At 40.9% G+C, this 23,664-nt stretch overlaps 1 protein-coding gene across 8 annotated transcripts in view; it reads right to left on the reverse strand.

The window, feature by feature from the left end:
- Nucleotides 1-23,664, reverse strand: part of ARHGAP6 (Rho GTPase activating protein 6) — a 340,774-nt gene that overhangs the window by 94,634 nt on the left and 222,476 nt on the right. Inside the window, exon 1 of one of the 8 annotated variants that reach the window (XM_032986907.2) lies at nt 14,742-15,132. The exons of 4 other annotated variants lie outside the window; for them this stretch is intronic. Coding sequence is in view for 1 of the 4 variants with exons in the window: in XM_032986905.2 (XP_032842796.2) it covers nt 9,232-9,249 (18 nt within the window). In the remaining 3 variants the exon portion in view is untranslated. Of the gene's footprint in view, nt 1-1,511; nt 1,533-2,427; nt 2,484-9,231; nt 9,253-14,741; nt 15,133-23,664 lie in introns of those variants that run through there. 3 more of the 8 variants (XM_032986905.2, XM_032986906.2, XM_032986909.2) reach the window with 3 other exon arrangements.

Genomic DNA, 23,664 nt, shown 5'->3' on the forward strand with positions numbered 1-23,664 from the left:
AAAGCCACAAATCTCATTCTTTCCGTATCTTAAAACTCATTTCTTATCACCACTGGAAAAGAGACAAAACACAAACCCTATCACCACTGCATGAGAGCTCTTTGTAAGGCTGGTTTTAATTCCATTCTTCTCCTTCTCTTTCAGGATTAAAGAGACCAGGAAATCAGAAAAAAAAAGCTAAAGTATTTTAGGCATTTTCACTTGCTTTCAAAAATCAATCTATCTCCTGTAGTCACCAGTGCATGCCTCCATTAACCCTCCTTCTCAGTGAGCACTCTAACTGGAAAAAAAAGTATGTAACTAGCAGAGAATAAAAAATACTTTTTAAAAAACCCAAGCAAACCAAACCAATGATTTTTTTTTGTTGAGTTTAGTATTTCAAAGATGAGCTTGAGGTGGTACACTTGATATCAAAAATAGTACAGTGATTGAACAGAATAAACATACTATCCTGAAAAGTGGATGCATTGTGGTTTGAAAAGCTGTGATATATCAAATCATAAAGACTATCTTTAACTTTAATCTGAAAAAAAAGTACTTAAAAGAGACATACATAATACACACCATGAATGTGGACCATGATTGAATTTGACTTTAGACAGTGAGAACATGACACTGTCCCAAAGTACCCTGTGTTTCCAGTAAAAACATAAGAGAATTAAGTCTCCATGGACTGTTTCTAATTTTATATCCTACTTCTTCCCTTGTTAATGAGATAAGAAAGAATACAGGGGTTTTCTTCTGAGAGAACTGAGAACTCTACAAAAAAATATTTTATTAAAATCACTGGCTTTACTCACTATCTCACGAGAGTCTAAACCATTTATATTCCTGTAAAAAGGCACACTCACACAGGGAGTTATTAGCTATAACAGCCTTAAATTAAAATTGACAGGATTATACTATAAAAGTTACTGCTACTAAAGGCACAGTGCCAGATCACAGGCTACACTAGCATCTTCAACAGACATACCCAAGAGAAAGGTAGGAGAGAGGTATTTGCTACCAATGGCAGTGAGGACTGTCACTGAGCTAGCATGCTGCGGGAGGATTTACCCCACACTTGTCAGAATTCACTTTCCCAAGGAGTTAGGAAAACAAATAAAGACGTTTTAATTATTTCAGTAATAAAGGAAAAAAAAAAAAAAAAAAATCATCTCCTCCCTGGACTGGCTCAGGGAAGCCAGCACCACGCTGCCTGTCAGCCCACTTTGATGGCTCTGAGAGAAAGGCAGCGGTGCTGGCCAGGGTGGAACGGGGATTCAGCCAGCAGCGGTGAGCACCGGCCGCTAAGAAATCCCCAAAACGGGTCCCAGCAGCGAGCGGAGGCTGAGCCTGGGCCTGGCAGGCTCCGGGCACAGGGGCCCCGGCTCGGCTGCTCAGCGGGCACCCACGCCTCCGCCGAGACACGGGCTTGCGGAGACTGTGCTTCCAGGCCCTTAAAGATCTCTGTGCTTTGGTCCTGCTTCACTCAGCAGGAGCAAAACCACCTCAAAGTGAGGAGGGTTCACCTGAAGTAGCTGTCTCCACGGCAAACTTGCTGCAGAGGCGTTGCTGTCAGCAGCGCCGACGTGAGCTGCCCACACCGCCTGGCTTTCTTCAAGGCACCGGGCTCTGGCCCTCTTCAGCATCACTGACAAAACTCCAAGGCATAATTTCTTCTGTTCTCATCTCCTTTATGCATGATGCTAGACCTACTAAAGGCTCGCTCTTATTAGCTTAATGTTCAAGGCAGCATCTCCTGAAGCCAACACAAAGTGAGAGTTCTACTATCAAACCCACTTCTCTTTTCACCCAAAATATTCTATATTTTTAGAACTCATGTCAAAAAAAAAAAAAAAAAAAAAAAAAAACCACAACACAACCAAAACAAAACACCAACATTTTACCCTTTTTTCTGTTTTAGAAACCAAAGAAATTTAAGAATAACAATACCCACTTAGAAAGAGAAGGGTGGGGGAGGGTGTGAAAAAAACCCTTTAGTTGACTCCAAAACAACCAATCGTTTACTTTTCTAATCAAAGCAAAACACAACCTTTGTATTATGCTACCCATACACTGATATTTTTCTTCTTTATATTGACAATGTCCTTCTGCACGGATCCTTGCACTAGAAAAGAATAAATTGTATTGAACATTTCAAAATAACTGTAGGTCAAGTGCTGTTATTTAAAAAGAAAGGATTTTATCCACTACACTGGACATCTTGGAGAGCTCCATTATTAGATAACTCTTTAGTGTCCACTCCAGCCCTAGGAAGCTACCCACACCTTGTCTCAAAGTCCCACAGAGAAGAAATCTGAAGAACTGGAAAGGAGCTAATGCAACCCTGGGGATCATGCACTTAAATTCATCTGGAACTTCGCCCTGCAGGACTGCCCCACCAGGTAACATGACACAAACAGAAGAGTTTAAACCTCTACTCACCTCCCTTGAAGTGGCCCTTTATCTGCCTCTGGATCTCAAAGAACAGCTTAGAGCAATGAACATCTATATGCAAAACAGTCACAGGAGATAAAATATGGCAGCAATGGGGGAAACAAAATCTCCTTTCCACAAGAGACTACTCAGGCTTCCTCTGTGCATTGCCCAAAGCCACTGGGAGGTAGTCAAGCTACCTCAGATTGACTCAATTCACCTACGTGGCCCGGCACAAGGCTACGCTGAGTTGCCAGCGCAAGTCCTGCAGGAGCTTGGCACAACGCTCGGTCTCTCGGGGAGCGGAGCAGCCCCGGAGCAGCACGGTGTAGCCTGCCCTCTGCCAGGACGGGGTGCACAGGGCTGCCCCGTGGGGCAGCGATTGGGGAAGTCTACTTCATGGACATTGAGTTCAGTTCCACGAAGTGCAGGAAACTGAGCAAAGCAGTGAGAAATAAAAGAAGGTAAAGACAATTTTAAAAGGAAAACAAAAGTATGGTGAGGAAAAAAAAAAAAAAAAAAAGTGGGACCAATAAGCAGTATTGGACAGACAAAACTTTGAATACTGATTAAAAAGTTACTAACCTTTAAGCACAAGTAGAAGCAAGAACACTGAATTCAAGTGGGAAATGTCTAGCTTCATTTGTTCTCAAAGTTAACTTGCAAATTAGATCAGGCTAATTGCCCTCATTTGCTTCTGAGAACCAAAGCAAGACTTTTGGAGAAATGAGAATCAGGAACTGGCATCAGAAAAAAAGGAAGATACAGAACTAGTTCATTTGAATGAGACTAGAAAAAAAGACTGAGGCAACACTCCTCTGCATGTAGGCCAGTGGACCTGAAGGGCAACCATAATCTCATATATCAACATTTTGAGACATCTCTACAATCTCATACCTGTTGGCTCACTAGGAGAACATTTCCAAGGCCATAAATGGCAATTCAGAGCCACAGCTAACTGGGAAGTATGTTGGCACATTAACCATTTGCAAGCACAAGAAATGCGTATCTCTGAATCCATGCTTGTGAAAACCTCTCCCCTAAAATGGAGATTTTGTAAGAGCAGATCAGCTATCAGTTAGATGCCCACGTTACCATCTTACAACTATTTATAGCTGCCTTTTATGATTTCAGAAAGGTCCATTTTTATGATTACCCTGACAAAAGACATGAAGTGACAACTTAAGAGAATGATGAGAGCAAACAATCTTTCTCCTTCACATATACTCCACATCTATAAAAATGCAGTCCACTATTCTAATGCCACTTGTTCCAGAAGTCCTCTAGAAGTAGCATTTTTAAATTCTAAAAGCAGCATTTCCCAGTTTGTTAGCTCCCACCTGAAAGAGAATTATTCCCTCGTTTCCCAACATATAACTAAGAAAAAAACAAAAGGTGAGCTCAACTTACCATGAAGCAACATACCCGCTAGCTTTTCATTCCTTTCTCAGATAGAAAATTACACACCTGGATTTAAGCCCTATTTGCTCACCTTCACCTTTGCTATTCAGCCTTTCATAGAGGAAGAGAGCATACAGGCATAATATCTTTGCACGGAGCAGACAACTTGACGTTAAGAAAATCAACTGCATTTTGCTGAACTCTTTCTTCCTACAGCTACTGACTTACTACTGGAGAAAAAGGTAACCTCTATAAATACACAACATATTTGGCATAGGACACTGCGGGAAATCAAGGCAGAGATAAGCAACACCTGAAAAGACCTTATTTTCTTTAGCCACAGCCAACTGGCTTTTGCAGGAGACCGTTAACTGATTAAAAAATCCTGTAAGAGACTAAAAGGGACACACCTGGGAAGAAAACACAGAGGAGAGAGAATGACAAGGAAAGAATTAAGGAAAGTCTCCAGCAGATTGCAGAGGGCATCACAGTAGCAATCTGCAACCTGAAAGAAGGTGAAGAAGTTTCCTAAATTACAGAATCAAGGCAGGCTGAGATAGAGGCGAGTCCTGAATATCTCACTAGAGGCAAGAGAAAAATGTGTATTAAACTTTTGGGAAAGCAAAGGTACACTGGTGTAAAGCAAATAATAAAACAGAGAAGCAGAGCTTACAAAAAGAAGACAAAAATCAATGTGAGACCATATGAAATTAATTGAAATTCATCTAGAAAGCAAAACAGTTATGATTTCCCCATAGGGATTAATATCCCTGTTTCTCTTGCTACAAGTTCACATGCAAAGACTATTTATTATTGTTGCCTAAAAATTCCAGCATAGTAAAGTACAAGTATTCTCAAGTCTAAAGCATCCATGGGAAATTTCCCTTCCTGACAGCTAAAAATCAACCAAATTGGTACATTTTGAATATCATAACATGACGAAAAAGAACAGCATGAAGTGGCTCAGGTATTTTTTTCCATCACTTCTATTCTACCATCAAAGCCATGTAAAATGACTGAAAAACATTCTCTGAAAAACAACTGAGTTAAGAATTTTTTGGGGCCCCACAGGGATTCACAGCAACTCAGAGCTGTTTGTGGAACGCAACGGCCCTGGGAAGCTTCATCTCTTCACTGAGCAGGAGCGAAGGGATCCCATCTGATACTAGCTGTCCATAGACAATGTTACCTGAAATAAGATCAGTCAGGAAATGATCTCCCAAGAGAAATATCCCAAATGATCTCCCAAGAGAAGTATCATGCCGTTAACTTGAGTGAATCTGCATGTTAGAGTATGTTAAAGAGTGGAAAATTTCCATGGAACTTAAAAACCTACTGCTTAAAGTCCACTTAGATCCCTGTAAACTGATTAAGTCCTTGATTAATGAAGAGAGAGGAATGATTTTGAAGGCCTCTAAGGTATGAATCACTCCCCTGCAGCTGAGAAAGAGAGCAGCCCAGAGTTACAGCAAACACTAAGAGCCCGACTGGAACGTACGGCTTTGGCTTGGCTGCAAGGTCAGCCACCCTCCTAGTTCCTCCCATCAGACAGGTTCCCCTCCCAAACCTTCCCCAACCACGTGGGCAGCCCAGAAGTCAGCGATAGTCCACAGAGGTGCAACATCTCTAGGAAGAGATCCATTGGTAAGGTCAGGGCCATGGAGGTATCTAGACACAGGCTCCTAGTCGTGTGGCTTAGCCTTATAAATTTATGTGTGTGCAGCAAGTCGTATTTTAGGCCTGAGCGAGCTTCTCCTTAAGTTAATGGATATGCACATACCACGATCAAAAAGCATGCCTGCTATTATTATCAGATGACATTTTCTCTCACATCTACTGATGCAAAGCATGAATTCAGACCAAGTTAAGCATGGCAGCAGGGAAAGAACAATTTTAACAGTAAAGACTAAATGGAGCAGGCAGAAGAGATCAGTAACATGAAGAGCAAGGATGAGGAAGTAGCAGTAAACTTGCAGCTCTGGGTGGAATTCCCCCAGTCCTGGTGAATGCTGAGGGGTGCGGATCAAGCTCCCCTTGATCATGTTTTGCAGAGACAGGTAAGGTACTTATTCCTTTCCTGAATAGCTCAGGATTTATTTAAAGGATGCCTGCCTTTACCCCCTTCCACGGATACTCAGGAAAGATAAAACTGATGGCATTCAAGCACTCACAAAATAAAATGAGAGGAATCCTCCAGAGAAGAAGTGGGGAAGGAAGAAAAGTTAGTTGACATTACAACCCACAAACAGAGGAAGACAGTTAAATTAATATCTTCATTCTTCCTCAGCACAGGGCAAGATGTGTCTAAGATGACTCCCACTCAGTTATCAAATTTTTCCTCTTCTGATGTGTTCTGTGCCTCACTGAGCTCTCCTAATAAACACACACCTCTCTCACCAGAATGTGGATAAATTATCTCAGTAATGTTTTCTGGCTTGGTGTAATAGGCTAATCTATAATGATAACAGATATGTACCTATCGCTGTCATCTTCAAAGCACTGTGCAAATACGAATTAACTGATCAATGAACACAGGGAGTGCTAACGTGGGATTAATATGTTCATAGGTATGTAGGCAGCTAATGTTTATGGTCAGAGTTTATGGGCTCGATTTCACCTTCCAAGAAAGGTTGCTCCCTTAAGGCAGGTCATCTGTCTGCCTTCAAGGCAAGGGTGAGAACCAGGAAGCGGCGGCTGACTCGGCGCCAGATCCCGCCTGACAGTGGAAAAAGCCGCTTCAGAAAAGCCTGGAATGGTCCCAAAATCTCCCCGCCTGCCAAACCAAGCGAAGAGAGAGAAAAAAACTTCACAACTTAGGCTGAATAACGCTGGAGGTGGCTGACATTTCAAGGAATAGCATACTAAGTTGGGAAAGTAAACCTCGGGACACAAAGCAGGTCTGAGGCAACTCTGTGATGGTGGTGCTTAACATTTATTTTACACTACAGTATGTTCCAAGCACCCAGAGGAAGAGCAGAGACCAGCAGGAGCGCACCCAAGCATTCCTGTCCCAAGCCATCTACCATCCCACGCGTTCAGGCTGTCACAGCCAAAGAAAGCCATTGCCCATGCCACCACCTCAGACCACATGCCACATTTCTTATCATCTTGTGAATTAAAATAATCTGGCTGATACACTGTGAAAGATAACAGATACAGGCATTGCAGCATTTTACCTCCATGGGTAAATAGCTCCTCCTATTACATCCCTGTGAGCACATCTACAGCCTGAGGTGGATGATCCACAAGTGACCAAAATCTTAAACCATGATGAGACCACATGAATAAGCCTCTATATTGACAGCATGCATTGCAAATCAAGATTTTCTTTGTAATCCCATTAATTGACAGCTTTCCAGTTTAGCTTTCTCCAACCTGCCACAGCTATCTTCTATTTTCAACCACGACTTGCCTGCCCATTTCTGAGGTCCAGTCTGAACAGACGGGCCACTCTGCTGCCAAGCGGCTGCTTTGTAATGGCAAGGTAACTGCATGGGATTATTACCTAGCTCTAAAATCTTAGTCAGTGAAAGCTCCTGCAGACTTAACTACCAGAAGAATCCTTCAGCTTCTGTTCTAAATTAATCTCCTATATAGCATACTCATTAGCAGAGTTTAACCATCAACATACAGTACAGTTTAATTCAGTCTAAAGATTAAGCTGAAGAAGTCAGGGATGGCCATCACCATGAAGGATAGATACACTGTTACTGTTCAGAAAAAAACAATGACACCTACGCACACGCAGTCATCTCAGTACAACATCCCCCAAATTGTTTTCATTTCCAGGTGGAAGTGCTTTGTGTCTTACTTGCTGGGAAGAGAGGGCAAGTCTTTGATCATCTTATGTCCCAGCTTTCCTTCCTCCAGGAGGACAACTGCTTGCTAAGGGAACCTATACTCTCAGCAACACAACTTTCCTGCTTTAGAAAGGGGGTAGCCTTGATTTAGCTTTGACCCACACCTCTGAGAAGAGGAATCTCACTGAAAGTAGCAAAGGCTTTTCCACGGCCTCCCTTGCTTCTGCAGAAAAAGCAATGCCCTGGCAGTACAGAAGCCCTCAACAGCTCAGAGCTGTCACACTCTGTTACAGCCCGCCTTGATTTTCACCTCTGAAGAAGCTACCACACAAATCAATCATGTGAGTTTGAAACAGTGTGATAAAGTAACAGTAATTATTTCTGAAAAAATAAATATTTTGACAATGCATCAGAATTTGGCCTTGCTACCTCACATGCTCCATGGCAAACACATTTAGGAATAGGTGAAAAAATGGCTGTTATTTTTCCTTAACTTGTGTTAGGAAGTTTGCACTTTCAAATTTAGGTGGCAGGAGCTGGGTTTGTTCATCAGCGAGCTTTGAAAGTACAGTTGTTGATGCTCCTCTCCCTATTTTGGTCTATCTGGTTCTGCTAAGAGAATTCCCAGTGAGTGAGTGTGAACACCAGCTTCTCCTAACAGAGATGTTAAATATTCATAAAGAGATGGGTAGACGTGTAGCCACCTAGGCAGCACACACCGCAGTGGGAGCTATGGAAATTCCTTCACACTGAGACTTTGCGAGTGCACAGTCCAGACATCTCGCCGCCGCAGCACAGGCACGGTGACAGTGGAAACCCACCGCCGAGCCACGACACAGGGCAGAAAGGCAAGACAGGATGAAAGACTTGTCAGACCCGTGAATGTAAATAAGCACTGCTGTAAGGAAGTAACAGCCTCTACATGAGTGCTGTTGTTACATTAAATGCAAAATACACTTCCTTGTAAGACTGCATGTAACTATCAATATTCCTGGCCGCAGAGATCACATAAATACTCAGAAACAAAGGCCAGGCCTCACTGAAAACTCTCCAAATGTCTTTGGGTTAAGAAACACTGCAGGCCTTTGTGCTGCTAGGTTGGACTCACATTTAACACTCGGGGATATCATATATCAAAGCGAGCTTCTTCCTTTAAAGAGCTGAGTGCCTTTCTTAGAAAGCTACCAGACCTTCTTTCCATCTTTTTTTGGCAGTCTCACATCACCAAAAGTTATCATATGCAGACGTTAAGCAACAGAGATAACACTCCATAACTCTTCATATACTGGACTGGGTCCCTGCATAACAAGACCTAATGCAACTGGTCCAAATAGGGTTGGAGCTGTCGAAAGTTTCACTCTCGAGCTATGACCGCAGCTGATTCAGCAAATTCAAACCCAACTCCTTTTAGCAGAGCATCAGTTATTTGATAACAAAAGTCAACATATCTCAGTCACCCCTTATCTGCAGCTAACTCTTTAACTACACTCTTACGTAAGGCTACAGCTCACTCACTGACTTGTCAGGTTTCACACGCTACGTAGGAACTTGCTCCAGAGGCTCCGGCGATACAGCGCCGTGCTCTGGCATCCCACGCCGCATTCCCACGTACCAGGCACTCCCCGGCCATCTCTGTAGGAGCCCCCATGCAGGAGGGTGGCCACGGCACGACCCCAATGCTGCCGAGGGGGTTGTTTCTTCACAGGATGCGACCGAGGGATGCTCTCGAGAGGCATCCTCAGGGAAGGCACGTCCTCCTCGTCGCAGCCTCACGGCATGACCTCTCCATTTAGTCACGAGATAAGGAGCCCACTGCACAAAGCCCCGTTCCTTAGGTAAGGGAGCTGGCTAGGAAGGGGTCAACTCACCAGCGTCCGTCCAGGAGAGGCCTTCCACGCTCCGCAGAGCACGCAGAGCACCCCCTCCACGCCTGTCAAGCCTTCCCAGCCTGTCAGCATTTGCACTGACACCTTGAGCATCGCCCTCCCGACTGCTCACTCGGCTCCCTCCCTCGCCTGCCTGCTGAGGGTTTAGCATCTCCCTTTGATGTCAGGCTCAGCCTTGGACAGGGTAGCCTGCACGGAGCCAGCCAGGAGACGTGTGTGTCTCCCAGTTGATGCTGTTATGTTCACTGCTATGGAACTGGGTCCTACAGCCGGCACATGCTCTCACTGCTTTTGCTTTTTTTTGTCATTGTTTTGTGTGGCTTGTTTTAAATATAACAAGCTTTTTACCCTTCAGTTTAAATCTGTGCATTTAGGGACGCATTAACACTAAACTACAGCACGGAAACCCAGTTATGCCTACAGTTTTATAAATCTCTCCAGAGGAATCACATGAACTTGTTAACTGAGTAAAATCCCTACAAACTAAATTGGATTTTCCTTCTACCTTACAAAATGCAGTGGTGCCCCAGGTGAACTCATGCACCTACCTTACAGAAAGACAAGTACTAACATACACTTCAAAACATTGGAGAAAAAAGCCATCCTATTACAACAAGGCGAATCTGTGCCAGGTCAGCTTCCCTTTCAAAGACACAGAATTATGCCCACTAAATTTAATGTTTATGGACAATTCTGCATATGGAGCCCCCTATCATTAACAGATGAGCACCTGTTTTTATTGAAGAACCACAGAGAATTATTTGCTGGAAAACACAGACTCATTCCGTTCAAATTCCCAAACGAGTTTTCTGTCTTTAAAAATGCTGCAGATGAAGACAAGAGTGTTGCTTTTTTACAATAAAATACTATCATCAATTGCATAAACAGGGGTTCAATTCAACTCCTTTGGTCTCTAAATTCCATCAGTATGAAGGCAGAAAAATCTTTGTTTTAATGCTACTTTGAAAATACTTCATATTAACCATTCCTAGCCATTTGGCAAGAATTCACTTTCAAGACAACTGCGAATAACTTCCTGTCATTTTTGATTAGGAGGAAAAAAAAAATACAAAAAACAAACAAACAAACAAACAAAAAAACAGTAAAAAGAGAGAATAGTGCTTTTCCTTTAAGTTTCATAACACAAAACTACATGTGTAATATCCACACCTGAAAGGCTTTTAACTAGCACTAGCTTAGGTTACTGAATTAAACTGGATAAAATCTCTGTGAATATCCTTATATATTTTCGTCTCAACATTCCTAAATTTTTTACTGGTTACTCTGACAAAGTGCAAGTAACTTCCTTTTGCTTTCAAATTACACCAACATTTATTTAGGTGAGAAGCTTCAGTTCATCTAAAGAAAAGTCTGAAGTGGTTGGCTAAATGAGACACTGAAATACTCCAATCACACAGTAAATCTCAAAGTTTAGTTGTTCAGACCATTTACAAATGTGTGCTGCATGTCTACAGCTGCCGTCAGCATTAGCACGCTCCAGCCGAGTGCCCAAGAATCAGAAGCCCAAGAATTGTATCAAAAAGCAACAGCATACCCAGTTTTAGAAAAAAATCAAGTAAATACCTGCATGTTCTCCCATGCCAGAGCATAATCCACAGTATTAAGTGGGAAGTTTATCTGAAACATAGTTCCAGAGCATAATCCACAGTATTAAGTGGGAAGCTTATCTGAAACATAGTTAAATACAGCTGAAGGGAGTTACCATTACTTTCAAAGGTATGGGAGGTTCACATACTGTGTTTGTAATCACTCCCTGACCATTACATTATCACAGCAAATTTTACCTGTTTCAAAACAACTTAAGCATAAAAATGTTAGCATTTTCTGTTACATATACTTTTTCATATCACAGATGCCCTTATTTGTTTCCTAGGAAAACAAGCGTCTTCCTTTCACCTACACACACTAACAACTTAGTGGTGCTGAAAGATTTCCATTTTGTGTGACTTGAAGAGCAGAAACAATGCACATCAATCAAGTACAAGATGTTCTGCTGGTGTCCCTCTACTAATGCAGTGCTATTTGGTAGTCATGGGTTGCTGGACGAGGGCAGTCATGCCGTGGAAGGCATGAGAGCCAGCCTGGAAGAAGTCCAGCCAGAATTGAAGGAAAATAACTTTGAGTAGCTAAATCAATGAATTTGACATGAAAACAAGAAGGGGCATGGGCAGCAGTTGGAATAGCACAGAGAATCAAGAGTACAACATGCTTCTTAAGATAGAGGTGAAAGCATATTTGTATTACTAAGGGAAAGATGGTGAGATGTAAAGGAGAATCTTGCAGTGGGGTGACCCTGAGGGAGCCTAAAGAAATGAGTGTAAAAGAGATTTTGAGATGGGGTTGTATCACCTGGTCAAGTGAATGAATTGGAGAAAAAAAAAAAAACAATGAGCTGTCTCAATGTCTGAGGAAGGACTTAGGAAAAGAGGGCTGTAGGAGGAAGAGAAGAGCAGACAGGACACTAAAGAAACAAATGTTGCAATTTTCTCTTGGAATAAATACTGGTCACTAACACAGGGATATCTAAACACAGAGCTTTCTGTCAGTCTTCCCTTCAAATACTTCAGTTATCTCTCTCATCTCACACAAATCCACAAAATGGCTTACTGAATGGCAAAAAGGCAGTAACTAGTCCTCTACTGAGTTTAAAGATGCATAAAATTGGTAGCAAATGTTTATTACTTTTTCATCCGTGAAAAAAAATGTGCATGCTTCATGCACTGCTTCTCAGCAGCTCAAGAGCAGTGAACTTATTCCAGTTAAATACCTCAGTGTCATTCACTTGAAAACTGGCTCCTGGTTCAGTCATAATTTTTAGTAAGTACACAGTGTATAATTGTCACGAATTGTATCAAAGGTAACTTCTTTACACAGGATTCAAACCCACAAACCTGCGAGCTCTGGTTATGACTTGTTAATGCCCAAAATATTAGCAAGGACATCCGTAACATAAATCTTACTTCTAAAGAGCTAGGTAAACATGTTTGGTTCATGAAAACAGAGCTTTAGAACTGGTGTAAAAACTGCAAAACCTTATATTTAAGATTCCATAATTTTTCATATTTATGTTTCATTTTATAAAAATGCTTAATGGTTTAATACCTACTCTTAAAATCAGTAACCTTAACTCAGAATTAATTATTTCTAATCTTACATAGAGAACCCAAGGGGGAGGCAAAGTGCTATATATGTGACCCTTTGCAGTCTAAGGCTTCCAGCGAGATTTGAAAAAACAGAGTATTAGGTAAACTGTCTTCCCCTGAAATTCAGGTGGTAAATGACCCCAAATTTCAGTAGTAAAAAACTGAAACCACTGCTAAGTTTAAATATATAACATTAAATTGGTGAATGAAAGCTCAGGTTAAGATATATTTTTGTATCATTCCTCCCAAATGTTAGCTGCCAGCTGAGTCCTAAAAGATTGTGAGGGTTAAATTCTCTCTCTGGACAGGAGTTACTGGAGCACATCTATGCCAGGGCTGGTTCAACAATGCTGCTGCAGGGAGGGACAGCAAAATTCCCCCTCCTGCCACAAGTTCGCATCATCTTTCATTTACTCTATAATACATCATCATTCCTGCAATAAAAAAATAACTCCACGGTAACCAAAGAGAGTTTAAAAAACTTTACAAAAAAATAATCATGGTGGGGAGGAAGGGAGAGGATTAGAAGAAAGCAAGCTATGAGATGAAGAAGGCTCAGCCCAGCGAAATCCACATCTAACAAAATTACTTCAGGCAGAACAAGGAATGCATTTGTTCCTTGAAAAGTATACTTTTCAGAGATACTTGAATCCTTGCTTTCCTGTATGTAAATAATTTCTTCTCTGCTGTCTCCATAAAGATCATACAGTCTTGCAAACGTGGCTAAGCTGGGCAAATGAAGAGCCATTTCTCAGCCGGACTCATAAATTACTTATTGTTTTAATATACTGGAAAATTGGCAGGAAGCAGGGGAAGGTACGTCAGTGACACAAGTCTTTATACCATCACTTATCCTTGCCTTCCATTAGAAAAACGTTAGTTGCTGTAGCAACTGTCAAACCACACTCTGGTTCCTCTTCCTCCAAGATACAGAACTTCTCCAAAACACTCACATACAGCACAGTCCTCCCCCATCTGAAGGACAGGTTTCTGGCACTTTTGTGTTGTTTAAAAAGAAAGAGGCTCTCCAAGGAGCTGACAAATCCTTTGCAGGACTTTTGCTCTGAGGTACACTTCTGTAGAGACAATTACCTGAATTTTTTTTTTTTTTTTCCCTTCCCTGCCTCTACCTTTTTTTTGTTATGTTTTGTTTCGGGGTTTTTTTGTTTTGTTTTGTTTTGTTTTGTTTTGTTTTTGTTTTTGTTTTTGTTTTTTCTCTTCCTTTTTTCCCTTCTTTCTCTGCATTATAAAGAACACTAACTCCATGCAGCTCATTTCATCACTACATATTCCAGCACTAAGCAAAATGCCTACATGTCTGTTAGATGTCACTTCCCTTCTCATCTCTTCCCTCACAGGAAAGGCACATGCAGCAGGGACAACACCACATGACACATGTTATCACATCTGTAGGACAGGCAAAGTCTAAGACAGATCTCCTATCCAACACTTAGAGACAGCCCCTCTCCCCAAGTCATTCCCAGGGGACCCCTGCTCTGTCACCAGTGAGAACAAGCCCTCTCTCAACTGACTGAAATTCTCCTCCACTGGACAGATCTGAATAGGTTACCAAAAAAAAAAAAAAAATAGGAAACCATTAGCATAAAGAGACACCCCCCCCCTTGAGAAAGCTCTGTCAGAAACAGGACAAATCACACACTACTGAAGAAAATCTCATGAGAAAGTGAAAACATATTCCTCCCCTTTGTGCAGCATGCCAATACTAATGATAAGCAAAGATCCCTGGGAAGCTCTTACATGCTCAAGGACACTACCCAGGGCAGGATGTTTGTACAGTAAAAGAGGGGTCCTACCCACCTTCTTACCCCCCTCAATCCCCAGAAGCTGCATTCTACTAACCAGAATTTGAGGCTTAAAATATTTTCATGCCAAAATGTTTTTGATTTTAGAAGCTAACTATTAACGCAAACAAATCTGTTCTCATACCTAATGGGATGATTATTTTTAGTTGCTGTCCAGAAAAGAGAGTATCGTAGTATGGCACAGATTGTATTCAGGAATATACACAAATTCTACTCTTCCAAAACAATTTCAGACTTGGATATACTTACCTTTTCCTACCAGAGTAGTTTTATCATAATTTTCCTGTGAAGTGTCTTGTAAACTGAGGAATTCATGGTTCCACATACAATTATTTTTGGTTCTTCTATAAAGGTCCGACCTACTCGGCCACTTCCCCTTGCAGTTTGTTTCTTCAGTGCCATAAGCAAGACTTTAATTCCTTTCTACCAACCCACTTGTTCCTCTGACAGGGCAAAAATGAACTGAAAATGTACAATGCACTTGTTCTGCCTACAGCAGCAGAAAGCACTTAGGCATCTATGGGAGGGAGGGGTTACTCTGTGTGTCCATAGAAAATTAATTGCAAAGTAATATGCACAAGCATACCCTGAAACCAGCTTGCTTTAGGTGTTTACAGTAGAAACAGCTGCATACTGGCCCAGCTACACAGTATAAACAAGGTCACTTGACTCCTGGGAGCAGTGACACACAACCACCAGTTTGAACTGCAAGTGTTGAACGGATCTGCTCCCCAAGTTCACAGCGATCAATCACTCCCTGCAATTAAGTGAGGAGTGCTGGGGGATGCCCTTCCTCACTCCCAGCTCTGCCTACCAAGAGCAGAAGCAGAAATTAGATATTGGTGGCTGGTCTTCCTACCAAAAATCCCAAACCAGCTCAAGTTATTTTTGCTGAACTTCAGAGGCTGCTGGACTAGCTCCCATACCCTAGTTGTTCTTCTGGTCTCTCTCTTTTGCATCTTGTGTCTAATTATACACCCTAAGCAGCTCTGTTTTCCTGTGCTCGGTCTTCCTTTCACTGACTTTCACCACATCCCTTAACTTAGCCCCGTAACTTATCCAGACTCACACACTTGCATGACAAGGCCTCAGGCTGCTATTTTAATGAACGCTCCTGAAGCAAGTGCCAGATATCATTTGCTGTTTACTACCACTTAGCATCTGTAGATCTTCTACACAGAATGAAGAAACACGTCAGGCAGCAGCTCGAGGCCACCTTGTGACGTTCTGAATGTCAGACTTGGTGCTGAAACAACGGACTGCAGAGCCACGAACAAGGGCTGCTGTAATTTGCACTAAGGCTCCCAAACCAGAATTGTGAGGTTTACGTCGAAAAAAAGTGCGACAAAATAGGGCCTCATTAAATACAGTGTGCTTAACTACAAAGCAAAGCAAGCAATTCCATCCCGTTAATTCACCAGCTAAGATCATTTGGGAATCTTGCCAGGGATCTTCATCTTAAACGTGAAAAATATCCGCACTGTTACAAAGCCATACACAGGCACGCTTTCACAGATGGACTGGATTGAGAAGTTACTGACCCTAGAAATTCATTACCACTTTACAGCTGGCAAATCACAGTTGAGCTCACCGTTATTTAATATCCATGTTTCTTTCTTCAGTTGAGTCAAGTCACCTCATTGACCTCACATTAAAAGAGAAAGGGAAGCATTCACGCTACACATTGTGATGTGTTGTCTACAACAGTCCTAAAGCACAGGTCATACAGCTGGAGGCAGATATTAAACTCCTCCAGCAGAATGTACAAACATGCACCTTCTGTGCTAGAATGATACATGGGCTGATAACCACCTGGATCCCTTCTGCCTTCTTATTCACCTTCCATCTTCATTTGTCTGTGACTCATCCTGCGTGTGTTTGGGAGAAATGACTTTCAGAGTGCTGCTTACTGCCTACTTGCACACATATTCAAGTTTCAGCTCTGGGAGAAGCTTACGTGCACTGTACACTCACCAGAGACAAAACCACAAACTGCAAATCATGCATGCTCTGTAGACAGAAGCAGTTCATCATAATTTGCCTAAAACCAAGGATCACAGGAAGATGTGCTCTCCTTGCTACAGCCATACAAAATATGAAAGGTTTTTGCTTATCAGTGTTCAGCACCTCCTGCTGATTATTACACCTCCACCTCACAAGTGGGATATCGTATATGATGTGAGCATTCCAGTGTTATTTAAGCTACCCTGAGTGACAATTCTTGCAGTAGTTTATACCTCTAGCTCATGCCCAGAGAGCAATGAATGCATCTGGGACTCCAGTACATTCTAAGGCGGGGGGGGGGAAGTGACGCATAGCTAGTATTACAGCCATTTCTACTTTTTTTTATATATATATTTATTCCTATACAAAATTGTCCAGATTACACAAATCTCTTCAAATATAGAATTTTTAACTATGAAAGCCAGCTGACAGGACCATCTACTGAGCAGGAGGCTACTTAATATTCCCTTAAATACTGCCTCTAGTATCTGCAGCTTTAAGTTTCATGTTACACTGTGAGTTGTACCACCCATTTTTGCTGCTCCAATAGTATTTTCTGTTGTAAAGTTATCTCACTTTCAGTACCACACCTATTTAATCTGAATTCTTTTCTTTTAAAATAATGATAACGTACAACAAGTAGCTCTGCTTCATCAAATACTGGAGTATTTTGATAAAAGTTATTGTAAAGGGACACATGTTCAAGCCAAGTTTTACCCACATATAAACAAGGTGACACTTTAAAAACAGAAAGTATAAAATGTGGAAGAGAACCTAACGTGGCTACAGAGACAGATTCTAGAGTAATTCTCTTTACTGTTTTTATAACTTCAGTTTTTTAATTTACGAGACATTACTTACAGGCAGACTGAGATAATGAAGTGAACCTCTTCTTTAGAACAAGCAAATATTTGATAGCATTTTCTTCTGAGTTCTGCTTTAGCTACAAACAAAAAAGGACCTCTTATCCCACATATCCCACTCCTGGAACTGATTACTAGAAACTCAGCTCCCTTTGGATAGAAAAAAACAGGGAATAAGGGAGAGAGAAAGAAGTTCATACCCATTTCCTGAGACAGGAAGCTTGAGTGTGCATGGTCTGATAGAAGGAGGGGAAAAAAAACCCTCAAATGTCTGAGCCTAGTAGCTTGGCTACTTCTGAATATGTACCAGGATACAGCAAGTTCCTCCTCCCAGAAAAAGAATGATGAGTCATACACCATAGCACAAGCCCTTAGGTTATTCTTTCATATTTTTAAAAAAAAGTTTCTAAACAAAAAGGTTTATAGCATTAAAGAGGAGTATGCAGCTTCAAGATAGGTCAAGAAAAACTAAGAAAGCTTAAACTAGGACAGATTTTCCCATATGACCACCTGTGACAGTACCAAAAAAGTAAAGGAAGTCAGTTTCTTGAAAAATAAGGATTTTGGGGGTTTCTTGCTTTCTTTGGATTTTCATTCTCTCCTTTTATAAAAGGAGCGATTGTTCTACTGTTCCTTAATAAAATAAGCCGATGCACTGCAATTGCACAAATGGCTTCTACTTCACTGCCGTTAGAGGCAGTTTGTTGGAAAAAAAAAACAAAAAAAAACACAAAAAAAACCCAAACACCTCCTCTCTTACCAGCTTAAAAATTTTTATAGTAAAGAACATAGTTTCAACATGAAGAAAGCATTTTTGTAATTGCAAGCACAGTAGCATGCATATGAAGTCTGACAGACATCCTCTTGCAGATATCAACTACCATTAGAATATAGAAGCATTTATCAAGTACTTACAGAAATAAAAAACAAAAACAAAACAAAAAAAACCACAAACCTGTATTTCAAAGTGCAGTATAATCACATTTTAATAATAAAGTCAACATTAAGATGGAGCAAACCACTATGAGACTGCAAGCTCTTGAATACTTATTGAAGAACTGAAGAACAGTAATGGTGAAATAAGTCAATTCTTTCTCTTTAGAGGAGGGAACCCAGCTCCAAGCTACAGTTAAGATGTCACTATGATATCAGGTCCCAAAATATCAGTTTTAATCAACTGCTGGGTCACAATGTAAGGGCTGCTTCAGCATCCATCCTATCCTATAGCTAGGTACCTTCCCATCCCATGACCAAGACGTTGGCATCCCCCACCAAATCATCAGAGATTTACCCATGGAGAAATGCCTATACTTTGTTACTTCGATGGAAACAGATGCAATGGAAAACCCTTTAACAAGCCTTGGAAAAGACAAAAGATCAGGCACAACTGAGTTACAGAGTCTGAACCTGGTGGTAAATAGCTTGACAGTTATGAGGAGAAAGGGCAGAGAGGACAGTGGGCTTGGAAGACAAGGAGGAGGAATGGTCTTAAAGACATTTGTGAACTAGGTCTGACTTGCAACACATTTCACTAAAAAGAAAATACAGCTTTAAAAAAAGGGACAATCCATCACTGTCTTTTACAGAACTTGGCTGTCAGAATGTTACTCAGCAATTAACACCGTTACCTGGTTATCTGAATGTAGAATTTGACCAATGCAGAAAATACCCAGGTGAGCAATTCGGGCAATCAGAAATGAACAACTGACAAACAATCATGAGATATTCAAGTATGATTAACATTTGTGAAACATGAAAGGAAAAAGGAAGATGAAACAGCACCGTCACAATACTAACATATAAATAACAAGCTGTGATGTCACTTGTGATGTCAAGATGTGGACTCCTATTCATATATGTACTCAAAAAATATAACATATTCTGAGCTTTGTCCTGGGAAGAAATAAATCTTTCAGCATTCGGAAAGGAAATTATTTCATCAAATGCCCTCACTAAGCATGATTCCAGCAGTCTTAAAATTCATTGTGAAACTAGATAAAATACATAAGTCCCGCCTTTTCTTAAAAGCAAACTCCAGAAGAAGTATATGGTAAATAAAATTCAACAGAAACGTACCAGTCAGATGCATATATATTGCTCTATCTTGCTAACACATGCACACAGATAAGCACCAGAGCATCAGAAAAATAGCCATTTGTAAGAAATAAGCAACAAGTTTATTTCCAGAAATAACATTATTTTAAGAAGTTAAGCAAAAGTGCCATTTCAGTTGCTTGTCTGTAATCAAGTCACCCTGAACTGACATTGGATTAACTCACAGTGAACATGATCTTTACAAAAATTAGGTTTTGTTAGACTATGTATATGCATACACACACACACATATATATATATCAATGTAGCATGTTATACAAAATATATCTGCAAGTGTTTAAATGGGTAATATTTGTACGGTCATTCCCTGTTCCCCTTTGGACACAGCTGCTGTTGGCATCTACTGCTCTTGCATGTTTCAACTGCTATTGAAGTTATAGTTACCACCTGAATTACTGTCATGGATCAGGTCATTATAAGTGGGTTGTCTAAATGCTTAACAATAATAGTAGTAGTAATAATAACAGTCTCTGTTGCAAGGAATAAAATTTTAGAGCATTTTTCACATCTGGATGGAGACATGCTACGAGTTTCTATGCAAAACACACGAATCTCAGAAGCCTGGAAGCAGGCAAGTTCAGAGTCACTCTAGCCCAGCATGATACTGGACCTAAATTTCCTCTCTAAACACAACCAGTTCTGTCAGAGTTACCAGCAGAGAGAGCTGAGCAGAGTCTGGTCTGTCTGTAAACATCCCAGCAGAGTAGGAACAAGAAAAGCAGCAGCAGCTGGACACAGCTGAGCAGATGGGAGAGCAGAGGAAGAGTGAGGCTGTATTGGCCAGCCTGACAGGCAAAGCTTAGGGGGAAAAGAAAGAATTTTACATATTGTGTCCCCAGCCAGCACCATCTACCATTGCTTCCCTGTTCTGTTCAAAACTGGACGATTACTGTCACTTTGGGTAGATTTTCCATGTTAGCACAAAACCAACTCCAAGAGGTTTCTGAGTACCCAGAAAGCAGCAATCCACAGCGACTTCCCAACCCCAGTTATCTTTGATGAAGCAACCCCATTTAATGAAAAGCCGTGATCGTCTCAGATTACAACAGGGTGACATTTGTGAGGAGGGTTCTCTCCTTGACTATATCAGATTGTATAAGAAGCTATCATACTTCACAACCAACCTTTCATAGAGCTGGAGGTATGAACACATATACACTCTCACGTAACAAAACCAGAACGCTCCTAAATTCTCCTCTAGGGAAAAGCGGAGGGGGGGGGAAGAGGAGATGGGGATAGAAGAGGAAAAGTCAACAACAGGGAAAAAGCATCTTCAGAAGAAAGAGAAGCAGTAACAAGATTCTGAGTGGCAACAGAAAAGAGCAGCCAAATAGGGAAAGAGTGAGAAACACAGCAGCATCCTTCCAGACAATTTCAGAGCCAGTGGGAAGATACGCTGATGTCTGCTGAGATACCTACCTGTCCCACCATCTGTCTCTAACATGAAGGGTGTCACCTAAAGGGTCGGGAAGACAATACAGCAAATGAGCTGTGCCCGTAGGAGAAATAATCAGTCATTGGAATAATCAATAATAATAATTCCAATAACCAATTATCAGAAATGTGAACTTTAAATGACTTGGCTGCACATTCACATTGTATCTTTGTGTCCATGTATAAACTTTTTAAAGCTAAATCGGTGCCAGGAGGGATTTTACCTTAATACAAAATGCCATGTGAAATTTTACTTTGGCCATTGGCCTTCTAGACTGGTTAAACTACATGAAAGTCAGTTTTATAAATGCATAGTTCTTGAAGAGATGTGCTTTTACAACAGATCTATAAACATGCTATGTAAAATGTTTATCTGGGCTCAGAACATGGGCAAACTCACAAATAGACTTGCTAACTCCCTTCTTCCTGATGACAAATAACCAGAGGAGGAAAAAGAAGAGGAGATTCTTTTTAGAATAATAGTCTAGACAGTTCAAAAATAGCCTCTGTGCCCTTGCTGGGTGCAAGGGAAATTGGAAAAGTAGGAACCGTGGTGCTTACTAAAACCAGAGTGTTGTTTTGACTGTATTTTTCATCCACCCTCAACCTTCTGGATTTCAACACGGAGATTCATACCCATGCAGCTCCCGAAAAAGGCCACCTCATCCCAAGGTTTAACTGAGAAGTACTGTTGGCAGGTTTTCAGGTGGCCTTCATACAGTGCAAAATCCTGAACATGAGAAGTACTTCTGATGTAAAGTGGCAAGAGGTTTCAGAAGCCCAGATGTCTTCAGGGCTTTAGCTCAACCCTTCCCCTCTGTTTGTTCCAATAAAAAATTACTTTTGCTTGTTTGCTTGCTTCTGACGCATGCTCAACCTGAGGGAGGAATTAAAAGGTAGCAAGGGAAATCGCGTTCCCTCTTCCCTGACTTCACTTTCCAGGGAAAATGACAAAGAAGAGTTGTTTATTCTTTCAAGTCAGTGTGCAATGTTCAGTGCACTTAGGATGACATCCTCTCAGCGGAGACATGTGGAGTTAGATAACATCAACTTATGTTAAATAATCTTAAAATAGAAACACATACAGTGATGTTTTTAGACATACTAGATAATGCTTTCACATAGCCTGGTTTTGCCTTTTTTTTTTTTCCCCCTCCCCGCTGCGTGGGAGATATATTATCTCCTGTTTTAATAGATGTGGTCATTTTCTCTATGTGGTCAAATTTACAGATGCTTACAGGTTCTATTCCCACATTTGGCAACTCAAGATCCTGGGTCAGCAGGAATCTGTAAAACTCCACTCTGCCAGTGAGCCCTCACAAACCTGAGGTGACTGAAACTATAGAAAACAAAGACACAGCAAGGGCTGCTGCAGGAAGATTTATCATGCAGTGATCTGGGATGTTAAAGACTTTAGTTCTCTAAGCAGGGTGCTAACACTGCACACACACTGTATCATATAACAAAGTAAGGTTGTGGCCATCAGATCATATCTTAGCTAGAACAATTTGAATTTATAATATTGAATTATAAATTACTACATGCTTAACACCACCAAATTTCAAGCCTGTAAAAACTAACTCCACTCTGCTCCTACTAGCAGCTATAAATATGCCATTAGAAAATTAGCACTGTGGAGAGCCAAAAGATGAATTGCTTTTTATCTTCTCTTCCCAAAGTTTTAAGTTATGATACTGTAGATATGAAGACAGATCTGCAAGTCAAAACTGCTAAAGTTATCAAGCTGCTAAAGTCTGAACTGCCATAACCTGGATCTACTTGATGCTTCTCCTGTCAGAGCCAGCAAGCTGTTCAGCTGCTCCTCTTCCAGAATGTCGTAAATTTGGCAAGTAGCTAAATAGTGAACAAAAGACTCTATACATAAAACAAAATGAGATTACACCTGAAAACACCAGTGCAACTAGAAATAGAGAAAGTGAGTCTAAATTTAACAAGGTAGGTTTTTGGTTTGGTTTGTGACTAATTCTTTTCCCCCTCCCTTCCTTAAACTGGTGGTATACATAAACTATAACTTCTTCCCCAAGGCTCACCACCACAATCACTGTCACAATCTCTGGCCTTAATTTCCCACAGCGTGCATGCATGTCTCTAAACTCAAAAGCATTACAAGTGGGAAAAATCAGTGCTGAATGGAGTCCAGATCTGATGATACAAACTACAATTCAATGCTTGGCAATTTAACAAATGACAACAACTACCTAAACACATTAAGAAATTCCTTACAATGCATATGCATCGAGGGACATTGTCTGAAACATTATAAATACACAGTTACTTGTAATTTACGCTCTCCAAATAGCTACGGTTAATGGTTCCTATAAAGCTTTGCACATACAAACCAGATTAATTAAATGCTGCAGCCAAAGGTGATTCCTCCCTCACCCCCCTTAGAAGCCACCATGCATACACTGCTGAACTGTTGATATATTTTGCAATGCTGCTGGGAAGAAAAGGAAAGAACAACAGAACACTCGGAAAATCTTCCTATTTTTACTACACTCATTTTAGGAGAATAAGGAAGTAGGAGTGCCTATAGATATATTTGCTTAATTCAAGGAAGCTAGTGTTATATTGTGTGTGATGAAATTCAAGGAAGAAGCGAAAGGAAAGGAAACAATAGAAAATTATTGAACTAGAAAAAGTACTCTTGTTCCTTGGAAGAATATCTAACTATTTTGAAATTACAGCTGCCTGCGTTTCATTCTAACAAGCACAAAAATTTATCTTCGTGCAAG

The sequence above is a fragment of the Tyto alba genome, unplaced genomic scaffold (genome assembly GCF_018691265.1).
Source record: "Tyto alba isolate M040663 unplaced genomic scaffold, T.alba_DEE_v4.0 Super-Scaffold_14, whole genome shotgun sequence".
NCBI classification, from domain to species: domain Eukaryota; kingdom Metazoa; phylum Chordata; class Aves; order Strigiformes; family Tytonidae; genus Tyto; species Tyto alba.